At 40.6% G+C, this 13,853-nt stretch overlaps 2 protein-coding genes across 2 annotated transcripts; both read right to left on the bottom strand.

Moving 5' to 3' along the window:
* Positions 1–60: 60 nt before the first annotated feature.
* LOC139407410 (protein CC2D2B-like) lies at positions 61–10,022 on the bottom strand. The gene is made up of 11 exons (XM_071151211.1): positions 10,017–10,022; positions 9,789–9,887; positions 7,505–7,681; positions 6,877–7,086; positions 5,954–6,043; positions 5,647–5,760; positions 2,388–2,522; positions 1,809–1,922; positions 1,499–1,557; positions 1,201–1,378; positions 61–493 (listed from the first exon to the last, which is right to left on the bottom strand). Exons 1-11 carry the CDS (start codon positions 10,020–10,022, stop codon positions 269–271), a joined length of 1,407 nt encoding a protein of 468 aa, XP_071007312.1. The 3' UTR covers positions 61–268.
* Positions 10,023–10,056: 34 nt separating this feature from the next.
* On the bottom strand, positions 10,057–13,281 carry LOC139416760 (protein CC2D2B-like). Its single transcript, XM_071165811.1, has 8 exons — positions 13,217–13,281; positions 12,947–13,049; positions 12,539–12,742; positions 12,174–12,260; positions 11,905–11,999; positions 11,208–11,369; positions 10,658–10,745; positions 10,057–10,137 (listed from the first exon to the last, which is right to left on the bottom strand). Exons 1-8 carry the CDS (start codon positions 13,255–13,257, stop codon positions 10,123–10,125), a joined length of 795 nt encoding a protein of 264 aa, XP_071021912.1. The 5' UTR covers positions 13,258–13,281; the 3' UTR covers positions 10,057–10,122.
* Between the last annotated feature and the right edge of the window lie 572 nt (positions 13,282–13,853).

The raw sequence follows: 13,853 nt of genomic DNA, 5'->3' as shown, positions 1-13,853 counted from the left end.
GCTGGCATATTTATGGACAATTTTATTGTGCAGTATTTCCATTAATTTGCTATGTACAGGTTTGTGGATTCAATCACTTGGTCTGAATCGCTCTGCATTACTTTCCCCACAGGAGAAAAACGACTAGGAAAAGCTGACCCTGAAAGGCAGAGATTTTGTTCATACGGGCATGCAAAAAAAAGTATAACATAAAAAGGGTTTTAGGTAGTCCCTCCCCGTTTTGTCAGTTTCCTTCCATTTGGTGCCTAATGAACACAACCAGGGTGTCTCAGTGCTTGTGTACTGAAGGAACATAGAACACGCCATGCTGGTGTTTAACCAGCGTTGCCAGGAATATCCACACCGACAGGATGTGGTTGGGGTATGGATGGATGTAGGTGGAGAGAGCAAACTCTGTCCCAGGGATCTCAGTGCTGTGGATTCTGGTGTTGTAGACCGCCTCGATCACTGTGCTCATGTCTTGGTAGGCCATATGAATGGGGAAACCAGTCACCTAAAAACACACAGTTAATCAGTGTTTCCCCTATAGTTTATTTGTATCTTTCTACCGAGATGTGCTTGAAAGAACAGCGGGACAAATTACGTTTATTTGTAGTAAGTAGCATTTTATGCATCGTCTTTTGGGGTTATTTCAATTAAGTAAATGATGGGCAACCCCATGCCTTTTCATATTTATTGAAAGGCGCTATTCTTTATCAGTTGGGCTACAGGTTATGCTTTTAAAGGGTAAATTATATTTCAGATGGTGTCAATACAATTTTGATTAATTTTGGAGTAGACTATCCTTAAGTGACCTTTTCCCGCTACCTTTGCCACCGCTGCTGAAATAAATTATAGGGGAGTTAAAACATTTTTTAAAAATGTTTTTATCTTCCTTTTTCTATCATTTTGGGGGTGATATCATACCCAATAATGGTCACTGTTATTAGTCATGTAGCAAGTCTTACAACAGTATACACCAATTTTTATTCTGAAGGCCTGTGTGTTTTCTATAAAATTTAAGGACAATCTCAAACATCAAACCCTCCCCATTGTACGAGAGCAGGGTTGTTCATCAGGACACAACAGAATATTAAATAAGATTTTTATTGGACCAGTCCAGGTAGTCCCTTCCTGTTTCAATCCATTTGGTCCATAATAAATACTATCCACTGATTCCCCTTTTCATATTAAAAAGGGTTACGGGTAGGCCTATTTCACCTTGTAATCCTTCATGGTGTCCAGCAGCCTGTCTATCTCTAGCGCTATTGTGTCAGAGGCTGGGTTCCTCTCAAGCTTATGCATGACCTCTGAGAGCATGGCTGCACAGCGGGGGCTCCAGCGTGTCGGGTGGGGGCTTCTCCAGTCCATCACACAACTTTTCAGTTTCATCTCCAGCCTGTGTTGAAGAATGAAATTCATGGATGGGACAGACAAGACCATAAATGAAATTGTCCTGCATTTCGCTCTAAGATAAAAGCAATGCATAGCCTTAAATATAGAATCCACATTAACATACCTTCTTTGAAGGTGATTGACCAGATCTATTTGAGGGGGACGGTATTTAATTTCTGTTGGCTGGAAAATTTGACAGTTAGCATTGAGCAGTTTTTAATTTACTGTACATAATTGACTCGCGTTATGTTGACTCAATATAAGTAATAAGTTGTGTTCTTCAAATATGACCTACTTTCAAATATTTCACTACTGTCACTAATTCTCAATGAGGCAAAACCTCATTGAAACTCTTATGTTTGGAACCGTATCTTACATTTTACGTCTCGTCTTTTAACACTACAAGCAGCAAAAATAAACTAGGTTAGAAATACCGTTGAGGATGAGTCCGAGTTGAATCCTTTGGGGAGTAAGGGTTTCCATGTGGCATTATTTGATACGTCAAAAGTGATGGGCATCTTTCTTGTTGGTTGGAGATGGAACCACACCTGATAGACATCCAGTCAGATCAAGCACATGACATTTATGGTCAATGGACACGTCACCTAAAACCTTTTTAAGATCTAGTCAAGATAGCGGCTGAAGACGAGGATCCCTTTCAACAGTTTTAGAGCACCACACAGCTGGTGAACGAGACTTGCATAGAATGCACACGTGATGGTATAATGATGTCGCCGTATCAATCACCAACAGTGATTTTTTTTTTTTTATAGGTCACAACACAGACAGTCTCGTGATACTAACATATAAAATAACTGGTAGAACACAGTGTCACCACAATAGCATAGTAAACAGCATGGGCAGGGACAAAGAACAGCAGTTGGGAAGTGGACTTTGGGACGGAGTTATTGACTTGCCATCTGTTTTGACTAAACTCACGTACACATAATCCTGAGTGGATGACATAAATTAAACACACTGAGGGTATCCATGTCCATGGACTCCACGCTTACATTTTCACCATTGACCAGACAGTCGACAGTCTTTAGAGGACAGAAGGAGTCGTATGACTGATAATGCTTCCCATCTCTGGGGTTCCACAACACAAACCAAGTGTTCTCCTGAGTAAGGACATAGGTGGTCTCTCCCTGGAAAAAAAACAAAAACAAACATGAATGCTACTGTGTTGCCCTCAACGAATACAATTAAATACACTGCACTAAAGGTGTAGTCTATTTTCTCAGCTGACTCGCAAATACATTGATTTGGATGGGAGTGCATTGTTGTTTTATGTATACAGTGCATTCAGAAAGTATTCACACCCCTTGACTTTTTCCACATTTTGCCATATTACAGCCTGAATTTTAAATGGATTAAATTGAGATGGGTCAATGGCCTAAACATACAATACCCCAAAATGTCAAAGTGGAATTATGTTGTTAGACAAATTAATTAGATATGAAAAGATGAAATGTCTCGAGTCTAAGTAGTCAATTTGTTACAGCAAGTCTAAATACGTTCAGGAGTAAAAATGTGCATGGGCAACCCCATGCTTCTTCAGCCCATTTATTTAAAGCCGCTATGCTGCGGTTTTGTTTGTCTTCTAGTGGAAACATTACACCCTCCCCATTGTACGAGAGCAGGTTTGTGTTCATCAGGGCACACAACAGAAAATGTCTTAAACAAGTCACATATGTTGCATGGACTCTCACTGTGTGTTTAACATGATTTCTGAATGACTACATCATCTCTGTACGCCACACATACAGTTAACTGTAAGGTCTCTCAGTCGAGCAGTGAATTTCAAACACAGATTCAACCACAAAGAGAAGGGAGCTTTTCCAATGCCTAGCAAAGAAGGGTACCTAGTGGTAGAAATAATAAAAAGCAGACATTGAATATCCCTTTGAGCATGGTGAAGTTATTCATTACACTTCGGATGGTGTATCAATACACCCAGTCACTACAAAGATACAGGTGTCTTTCCTAACTCAGTTGCCGGAGAGGAAGGAAACCGCTAAGGGATTTCACCATGAGGCGAAGGGTGACATTAAAACAGTTGAAGTTTAATGACTGTGATAGGAGAACAGAGGATTGATCAAAAACATTGTAATTACTGCACAATACTAACCTAAATGACAGAGTGAAAAGAAGGAAGCCTGTACAGAATTAAACAGTCCAAAACATGCATCCTGTTTGCAATAAGGCACTAAAGTGAAACTGCTAAAAAATTTGGTAAAGAAATTAACTTTATGTCCTGAGTACAAAGCGTTATGTTTGTTGCAAATCCAACAAAAACACACATTCCTGAGTACCACTCTTCATATTTTCAAGCATGGTGGTAGTTTTATCATGTTCAGGGTATCCTTGTCATCGGCAAGGATGAGGTACTGCAGTTTTTTAGGATAAAAAGAAACTGAATAGAGTTCAGTTCAAATCCTAGAGGAAAACCTGGTTGTCTGCTTTCCAAACAGACACTGGGAGACAAATTCAACTTTCAGCAGGACAATAACCTAAAACACAAGGCCAAATATACACTGGAGTTGCTTACCAAGACGACATGAAATGTTCCCAAGTGGCCTAGTTACAGTTTTGACTTAAATCGGCTTGAAAATCTATGGCAAAACTTAAATGGCTGTCTAGCAATGATCAACAACCAACTTGACAGAGCTTGAATAATTGTTTTCATAATAATGTGCAAATATTGTACAATCCAAGTGTACAAAGCTCTTAGAGAGTTACCCAGAAAGACTCACCACTTTAATCGCTGCCAAAGGTGATTCTAACATGTATTGACTCAGGGGTTGAATACTTATCTAATCAATATACAGTGGGGCAAAAAAGTATTTAGTCAGCCACCAATTGTGCAAGTTCTCCCACTTAAAAAGATGAGAGGCCTGTAATTTTCATCATAGGTACACTTCAACTATGACAGACAAAATGAGAAAACAACAAAATCCAGAAAATCACACTGTAGGATTTTTAATGAATTTATTTGCAAATTATGGTGGAAAATAAGTATTTGGTCACCTACAAACAAGCAAGATTTCTGGCTCTCACAGACCTGTAACAACTTCTTTAAGAGGCTCCTCTGTCCTCCACTCGTTACCTGTGTTAATGGCACCTGTTTGAACTTGTTATCAGTATAAAAGACACCTGTCCTCAACCTCAAACAGTCACACTCCAAACTCCACTATGGCCAAGACCAAAGAGCTGTCAAAGGACACCAGAAACAAAATTGTAGACCTGCACCAGGCTGGGAAGACTGAATCTGCAATAGGTAAGCAGCTTGGTTTGAAGAAATCAACTGTGGGAGCAATTATTAGGAAATGGAAGACATACAAGACCACTGATAATCTCCCTCGATCTGGGGCTCCATGCAAGATCTCACCCCGTGGGGTCAAAATAATCACAAGAATGGTGAGCAAAAATCCCAGAACCACACGGGGGGACCTAGTGAATGACCTGCAGAGAGCTGGGACCAAAGTAACAAAGCCTACCATCAGCAAGGGCATTGAAGATGAAACGTGGCTGGTCTTTCAGCATGACAATGATCCCAAACACACCACCGGGCAATGAAGGAGTGGCTTCGTAAAAAGCATTTCAAGGTCCTGGAGTGGCCTAGCCAGTCTCCAGATCTCAACCCCATAGAAAATCTTTGGAGGGAGTTGTAAGTCCGTGTTGCCCAGCAACAGCCGCAAAACATCACTACTCTAGAGGAGATCTGCATGGAGGAATGGGCCAAAATATGAGCAACAGTGTGTGAAAACCTTGTGAAGACTTACAGAAAACGTTTGACCTCTGTCATTGCCAACAAAGGGTATATAACAAAGTATTGAGATAAACTTTTGCTATTGACGAAATACTTATTTTCCACCATAATTTGCAAATAAATTCATAAAAAATCCTACAATGTGATTTTCTGGATTTTTTTTCTCTCATTTTGTCTGTCATAATTGAAGTGTACCTATGATGAAAATTACAGGCCTCTCATCTTTTTAAGTGGGAGAACTTGCACAATTGGTGGCTGACTAAACACTTTTTTGCCCCACTGTATATTAGTGTTTTATTTTTCATGTTTTATTTTTTATACACATTTTTGTATTTTTCTTCCACTTTGACATTATAGAGTATTTTGTGTCGATTATTGACAAAAAAACGACAAATCCATTTTAATCCCACCTTGTAACACAACAAAATGTGGAAAAGGTCAATGCGTGTGAATACTTTCTGAAGGCAATGTACATTTAAACAGCACATGTCAATTGTTACCTCTACGACAGATGTTCCCAGGAGAAGCCACCCATTTACCGTCAGGTCATGAAAGAAGTTGCACAGCAGAACTGCCAAACTGATATGGTTTCCCATAGCCAGCTCCAAGCATTGCTATTGTGTATAGCAAAGGTGTGCAATAAAGAATGAGAAAGGCACCACTGGGTTAACAACAAGCTGACCAAACTATGTTGATAATTATTGGTATTTTTCTTGGTATTTAATATCTGCTGAACATAAGTGATGTTTTAAGTCTTGGCTCTGTGAAACCAAATGTTCAGTCTACAACATGGTCTGTTTTGTTTACCTCTGAGGTGAGCCACATGTCCCCACTGTCACCAACGTCCGATGGGAAGGACAAGGTGGGAATCAGGGACACAAAAGCTGCCACCCTCTCCTGGGTTACACAGAGCAAAACATTTTTAAGAGCACAACATAGGAATCAAATAAAGGGCAACCACCTCTTTTCAACGTAATTTTCATTATCTCCAGCACAATACCAGTGTCAACACATGTGAAAACAGTGTAATTCAGTTTTTCTTAGGAAATAAATATACATTTAAAAAGTTCTACCTGATGATGACAAATGTTAAAATATTTTAAAAACAGATTTTCAAACACTATGAGATTTGCGGTGATGTGGGGAGCAACAAAATATCCCTTGGGCTAGGAACTCGTTGCAGGTTTTGAAAATCACAATTTAAAAAACACTATCTATCCATCCTTTGTCACAGAGAAGCATTTTTTATTCTTATCTTTTTAACCACAGATCATAGAAACACGCTGTTTTCACATATGTAGACACTGGTTTGGTGCTGGAGATGATGAATATGAGGTTGAAAAGTGGCGGGATTGCCGTTTAATGTAATGCATATAAACAAATGAACTGAGTTCCATCCAAACAACTCCAAATAAGTAAAACTCCCAAAAAATGAATACAACTGTGCTTTCATTATGATTCCATGTTGTTTATATATATTTCAGACATTAACCTTATGGGTTGAATCATTCTAATGATTGTGATGTTATGGTCAGACCTGGGTTCAAATACTATTTTAAATCATTTGAAATACTTTCGCTAGGCTTGATTGAGTTTTTCTATAAAAGTAAAAAAACAACAACAAAAAATCCGCCCATCTGGCTCTCCAGGCAGACTAAAGCAAACACTCAGTGTTTTGAAAGGATTTCAAATAGTATTTGAACCCAGATCTAGTTATGTTGGAGCCTTACGAGAACAGACATGCTATTGTCGGGGGTGTCCAGTACAACTTCCTGTGGAGGAGGAAGTGGCTTGAAGAACCGGTGTGCCAGGACAAGCCTCCCCTCACTATTTATCACTGTGGTTATGACTCGCTTCTTCACCCGGCCTGCCGCCACCTTACACTGCTTCTCATACTCATAGGTCAAGTTCAGCAAGTCCTCATCCTCGTCTGTGGAAAACTACCCGGAGACGGATACAAACACAGAATTCTGTAGGAGCAGCAGCAGTGCATGGAAAAGGGTGACTTATCATTTAGGCTAAGCAATACAAATTGGACTGATACTCACCAGCCAAAGGGGCTTCTGGTCACCATACTGAATGTGAAAAGGGCAAATAGTACATTTCCATGGATGTGTGTTCTGATGCAGTTGTACAGTTGGTTATCAATCACAGTAGTCATGACATTAAACATAAGCACTTTAAAAGAATGGATGCTGATTAATGAGTAATCATATTCCATATCTTATCGATCAATATCTTCCACAGCAAACGTCTAAATCAAATAACAGTTTAAGTGTTTTTACTTGAAGGCAAAGAGGTTTTTAGAACATAGTACCTCTTTAAAATGAAACAGTATTAAACATGAAAATGATTTGCCTTTGCTGTCTGGTCATCACTCAGAGCGATGGCTGGATCCAATGTGATGAAGACATTCATGAAACTGGTATCTCTTCTCGCGGGTATCTCTACGCCCTGGTCATTGACCATGTCTTCCCCTGTCCACATGTAGCCCAGTAGGGTCGGTGGGGTACAGATGGTCAGTTTCTCATACACCTATCAAAGAGTTGACTCTTAGATAAAAAGGTTCCAAAAGGATTCTTTGCAGAGGGATAGGTTTCAACCAAGAAACGTTTTCATCTGAAGAACCCTTTATTTTAAATAGTGCCTGAGCATTACTCTTTACCTCAGTGTTTAAACTTTTAGTAATCGGATAAGGTAGGTGTTAGAATGTTTGAAATTGTACCTATATAGGAATATTTGTGCATGTATCTTGTACCTTTAATCATTTTACATATACAACACTGGCATAGTTGATGTCTTTGGAAAACAGAAAGGAAACACCGCCGTTCATGCTCCCAGGTGATATTTATTTACAACATTTCGACCCTTAGGTCTTCATCAGGCATCCATATCCCAGTTGGGGGTAAAGGTCCTATATATAGGGGCAGTACTCAGTGACATCACTTCCTGAAACACAAGGTAATTTAAATTATTATTATTATTTTTTTAATATCCCACACGTATGGTTTTTAAAACACCTCCAAACGTGAGAGATATTGTGGTTAAATCTGATTACCCACCAGAGAAAAGGGAAACTTTTTTGGACAAGGTTCCAGAGGGTAATTACAAATATGGCCAATGTACTCAATGCAGCTTTACGTACAAATGTAACTCATTTACTCACCCCCCACAGGACAAAGATTTAACATCAAGGGCTTCATTACCTGCATGTCCACCAATGTTATTTACATGTTGACATTTCCTTGTGGTCTGTCCTACATAGGGAAAACCCATAGAAGCCTTAAGACACAGATCAGTGAGCACCGCATCAATATACAAAATAGATGAGACTAAAAAATCTGGTGGCTGCTCATTTTGTACAAGCTGGACATCCTAATAGTTCTCTGAGATACATTGGAATAGAAATGGACATCGAGAGGAAACTTCTTCAAAGGGAATCGTTCTGGATCCACAGGCTGAACACACTGTCTCCTCTTGGCCTTAATGAGGAGTTTGACTTGAAACTGTTTTTATAGTTTCAATAAGTCTGAATTGTGTTTTTTTTTAATCCTAATTGAATATTGTATGTATTTTACTATAAATATTGATCACATTCTGTGTGTATGATCATATAAATTTGATACATTGAATGTAATATTGTGAAACTATGTTATACATTTTTTACCTCCTGTTTCAGGAAGTGATGTCACTGAGTACTGCCCCTATATATAGGACCTTCCGCCCCCACCTGGGATATGGATGCCTGATGAAGAGCTAAGGGTCGAACCGTTGTAAATAAATATCACCTGGGAGCATGAACGGCAGTGTGCAGCGTTTTCCTTTCTGTTTTCCATGAGTTTGCCTAAAATTCTAACATCTGTGGAAAGTACCTGGATGTGCGTACGTTCTTCAGTTTTTATAGTTGATATCTTTGCCATGATTTCTGTCTTCTGTGATTTATTCATTTACATTTTTTAAATTTTTGGTTACTACATGATTCCATATGTGTTATTTCATAGTTTTGATGTCTTCACTATTATTCTACAATGTAGAAAATAGTAAAAATAAAGAAAAACACTGGAATGAGTAGGTGTGTCCAAATTTTTTGACTGGTACTGTATGTAATCTATTGTCATAAAGAATGTAATAGTAAAGCTGGTGGAACTATTCGTAGAAGGTTCTAGTAAGAACCCTTCAAAGATAAAAGGGTTCTTGGTAGAACCCTTCATAGAGGGTTCTAGGAAGAACCTTTAGATGATAAAAGGGTTCTTTGTAGAACCACTTATAAAGGGTTCTAGGAAGAGCCCTTCATGGAGGGTTCTAAGTAGAACCATTTACAGAGGGCTCTATGAAGTACCCTTCATAGAGGGTTCTGGGTAGAACCCTCTGCAAAGGATTCTACCTAGCACCAAAAAGGGTTCCCATATGGAGACAAGCCGAAGAACCCTATATGGTTCTACTTAGCACCTCTTTTCTACGATCTTAAGAGTGTTAATTGTCTACAAGGCAACCGTACATACAAAGACATGTTCATATACAGCAAGCAACCACAGCAACTCCCCGACATTACTAGGCCAAGTTGGACAAAGCCGACAGGCTTTAAATCCTTTTATCCGACTTTGTGCACCACCTGAACGTGTGTGCGCGCGCAGAGCCGTACCTTGGATTGCTGCAGCAGAGATCTGAAGGGTAAGGTGACCGAGCCCAGCCACTGTCTGCCAGAGAACACCTGGCTTCCACAGCCTCTCAGAGAACTGCTCTGGGTTTCACACAGGTGAGATAAAAGATGAAAGAAAAAAAAGAGAGTAAGGGAGGGATGGCGATGGGACAGAATGTTGATTTCCAGTTCACCCTGCGATTTGAAGTGGCCTTTGAATAGTGCTTGTACTTTCATGGTTGAGGCTTGCAGTACCTCAATGACTTGAAAGGACATCTCATCAAACACATTGATGACAATGTCGTCTTGAACTTTGGAAAGGCCCGCGTGGCTATAATCACCCCCTAAGGATCTGAGAGAACATTACATGTGACATTTATGAAATGTGATTTTGTTAGCACGAACTGTACAGTCACATGTGTACGGATGCACAGTGTTGACTTGGGGAGCCAGTTGGAGATGGAATGAACAGTGAATTAGGAGAGTAGCGGGTGTCATACTTAAACTCCAGGGTGAACTCTTCCCTCCAACATGGGTTGGGTCCCTGCTCTACGCTGCTCTCATATGTTGTCTCCTGAAACCTAACCTCCACGAAGGGCTGAACCTGAGCCTGGCACAACCATGGGGCAAAACTCAACCTACTGTACCTGTTATGAACCTACATAACCACATTGTTATATACAGTACGTCATGTCAACGGCCTATACGGCAACAAACAAAAAGCTATCAAGGAAAATGAAAATGTTCGTAGTCCGGTAGTATCTGACTGTCAATCGTGCAATTTGAATTCTGTTTCAATATTCTATATACGGCGATCACGTCGCCGTCTGTGATATTTTAGCACCAAATATGTGCTACCTCTACCATTTTACCTGTAGGACAGCCTTTTCTGAGCTGCTTTTCATGTTGAGTCTGCTGCTGCTCGACAGACCACAGCAGGAGCCTCTTGCCTGGATCTCCCTTGAAGGTACACAAAAACACAACTCATTAGATCTGCTTCCACACAGATGGAACGGCGTTGTCAAGGAAATAGAAAGCAGTGTCTATTTTTGATGGTGTTCTCTATGAGCGTGGTTGTCACGTGGGGGAGGAGATTCAGTCAAAAGGTTTTAATCTTTGCTAGAATTGGATAAGAGGACCATTGCATCACACATGGTACAGTACAGTAGGAATTATATTAGGATAGCTGCAGGCATGAGAAGCTGAAGTATCTGCCAATGTGGGGTTGTTAAGGCAAGTTGCCAACTGTATTGTAGATATAGCGAATATGTTCAGCTAATAGTACAAGTAGTATTGGGTTGGGTGTACTGTAAAGTGATGATAGTAGAAGTAGAGGTATTTGCTATAGGAATGGCATAGGTTTTACGTTAGAAGCTGTAGTAGTTGTAAAAGTAGTAGGATGGGTAGAACTTGGATCAATACTTGAGGAAAGCCTCCTGGCGAACAGGCAGGCCCTGGGCATTGTTGATGGCAACATGGATCCTCAGGTCCCCGTCTGAGAGGGAGCAGGTAGGAATGATCTTCCTCTTCACGCGCTGAGGCTGGAGAGGTCGCTTAAGTCTGAACACGTCCCAGTTGAACTCCCTGATGGGGTGGAGAGTGTTAGCCTGGAATTCAAATGGATATGCTCCATTTCAATGGTGAAACAAAGCATATCAGTTTGGATTCCAGGCTAGGACGCTAGAAGTGTCAGAGGAAAACATAGAGACGTATCATCATGTAGCCTGGCGGCAGGTAGCCTAGAGGTTAGAGCGTTGTGCCAGTAACCCGAAGGGTTGCTAGTTCAAATCCCAGGACTGACAATGTGTAAAAATCTGTCGATGTGCCTTTGAGTAAGGTACTTAATCCGTATTGCTCCAGGGTTGCTGTTGAATGCCAGACCCTGGCTGTGAAGACCCTGCTTTCCAAGGGTCTCAGGGAGAATGGGATTTGCAAAAAAAACACATTGAAATAGGACAAATATAAGCACCCACTAAATGATTATCATTATTACTGAAATTTCGGCCTCAAAAGCTAAAAATACTTTTAGATTTCTTTATGACATATGGTTTATGGGCTGTACAGCAACACCATTTGTATGTGGAGAAGTGTTAAGGAGAAAATTAGTCTTGACACTCACATCACTGTATCTGCCTCGTGGTACTCAGTGACTATATCAGAGAACTTGTACTTCCTCTTGATGTTCAACAGTTTTTCTCTTGCCAAATTCAGCGCCTAAAATAACAATTACAGCTCACATGACAATCGAAAATGACATGTCAGTATTGCTACTCGTTCGCACATGTTCATATATCAAACGGATCATATGAGTAAGCTGTGAACACAGACATACGCAATAAAATGCAATCTGACTCCAGATGACAGAATCTAGGGACGGAATAAGAGTACCTTTTGGATGTAGTGTATAGAGCGTGCTCTCTGCATTGTGATAGGGTCTTCATCCATAAGGGACAGACTTGGGAATGCACCATAATCCTGGGAAACAACAAAGCAACAAAAGTCCACTTTTGTTAAAAACAATTCACCCACAAAATTATTGCAGGACGAGAGTAAAGTATGTACCTGTATGAAACTATATATGAAACAAATCCAAAACGTTGCAGAATATAGGGATGAGGAAGTAGTCTACTCTAGTCCCACAGATTTGTTTATGCTGTGTATAGCCAAACATTGGCATGACAATGACCATGCTGGAGGAATTGGCAAGACAGCACAAACTAATCTGGAACCAGGCTATATGAGAAGGGCATTACAGCGAACATTGCTTCAGTAATGTCTCTGTCGTGGAGAGGGATGGGTTTGGAGGGGCTGACGTCCACAGCATGAGAGCTCCGCAGCTGCAGGAGACCAAAGCGACTGGACTTCTCCAGCTGCTCCTCAGTGGTGAAGTCAAACTCCTCCTCCAGGGCATGCAGGCGGAAGTGACCCGTGGCTCTGTCTCTCTGCTCACAGGCCTCCTATTGGTCAAACAATATTAGACGCTACTTCAAATGTCCACTTCAAACCAAGTGCTCCGGGCAAGCTTTCATGTTTCAGCCCTCTAGCTGTTTCCTGATTCGAATCCATGGCAATCACGGAGTGTTTTATATCAACAACACATCATTGGGTTTATTTTGGTAGAATACAAGTGGAGGTGCTGAGTCTACGGTGTTAACACTCACCCTAAGGAGTTCTGTGAGTTCTGTGTTAGAAGGGTGGTTGGGGTCAAACTGAAGGTCCCTGATCCATTCAAGCCTACTTGCATTGGGACCGCTGGCCATGGGTCTACAGGCAATGTGACATGGTTAGTGTTTCTATTGCAAGACAGCATAAAGAAAAGCCTTCAACTCATAAGGTAACAGACAAACAGAGGTGTGTGTGTGTGTGTGCGTGCGTGTGTGTGAGAAGACGGCCAACCTTGTGGAAGTCAGTCAGGTGTTGTTCAGACTCACCTGGTTGAGCTGGGTCTGTGTGGTGGGGCAGTGGGCGCCATGGGAAAGCCACTCTCATCCACAGCCCAGGAGACAACATACAGCAGCCTCCCAGAGGTCATGAGGCACTCCTCCTTCTCTAGTTTGAATGGGACATCTAAAAAGACCATTGTTTTGTCACTAAAGACCTGGGTTGACATTATCCTTAAACAACAACAACAAAAACACATAGTGAGCTAAATTATCATAACTTTTTAAATAGACTTTCACAGGATAGCTCATCACTAAATATCAAGGGCAAAATTGGGGTGTAGATATTGGGGGTGACGAACAGTAGAGAGTTTTTAAAAACATTTTATACGCAATTCCTGCAATTCACTTATTATCTATGAGGGGTATTTTGAGGGGTATCTGGTTGGGTATTTTGAAAACACAGTATAAGTGGAAGGATAAGTGAAAAGCCAGGTCATTTCCTGCAATTCTACACATTTTACCATGGGGCAGAGAAAAATGTTCTGTTTTATAGCTCATCACATGCTATTTTTCACATTTTGCACTGAGAATGCTAATTTCCTGCTACTCTACACAGTTTGCCATGAGGCTGAGATAAATTTAAAAAATGAATATTCTGTTAAATCATACCCAAATAATGTTCTTG

This window comes from Oncorhynchus clarkii, chromosome 1 (assembly GCF_045791955.1).
Source record: "Oncorhynchus clarkii lewisi isolate Uvic-CL-2024 chromosome 1, UVic_Ocla_1.0, whole genome shotgun sequence".
NCBI lineage: Eukaryota > Metazoa > Chordata > Actinopteri > Salmoniformes > Salmonidae > Oncorhynchus > Oncorhynchus clarkii.
Note: the sequence above shows the minus strand (reverse complement) of the source record. Positions and strands in the feature narration are given on the sequence as shown.

Bases quoted from the DNA above. Each gene is read 5' to 3' on its own strand.
- LOC139407410 (XM_071151211.1), bottom strand. The intron at 6,044-6,876 runs GTAAGGCTCCAA...TGTGTAACCCAG, and splicing joins ACAATAGCATGTCTGTTCTC to GAGAGGGTGGCAGCTTTTGT. The intron at 5,761-5,953 runs GTAAACAAAACA...TATACACAATAG, and splicing joins ACATGTGGCTCACCTCAGAG to CAATGCTTGGAGCTGGCTAT.
- LOC139416760 (XM_071165811.1), bottom strand. From the start codon at position 13,257: ATGGCGCCCACTGCCCCACCACACAGACCCAGCTCAACCAG. The intron at 13,050-13,216 runs GTGAGTCTGAAC...CATTGCCTGTAG, and splicing joins CACAGACCCAGCTCAACCAG to ACCCATGGCCAGCGGTCCCA. The intron at 11,370-11,904 runs GTGAGTGTCAAG...CCACCCCATCAG, and splicing joins CACGAGGCAGATACAGTGAT to GGAGTTCAACTGGGACGTGT.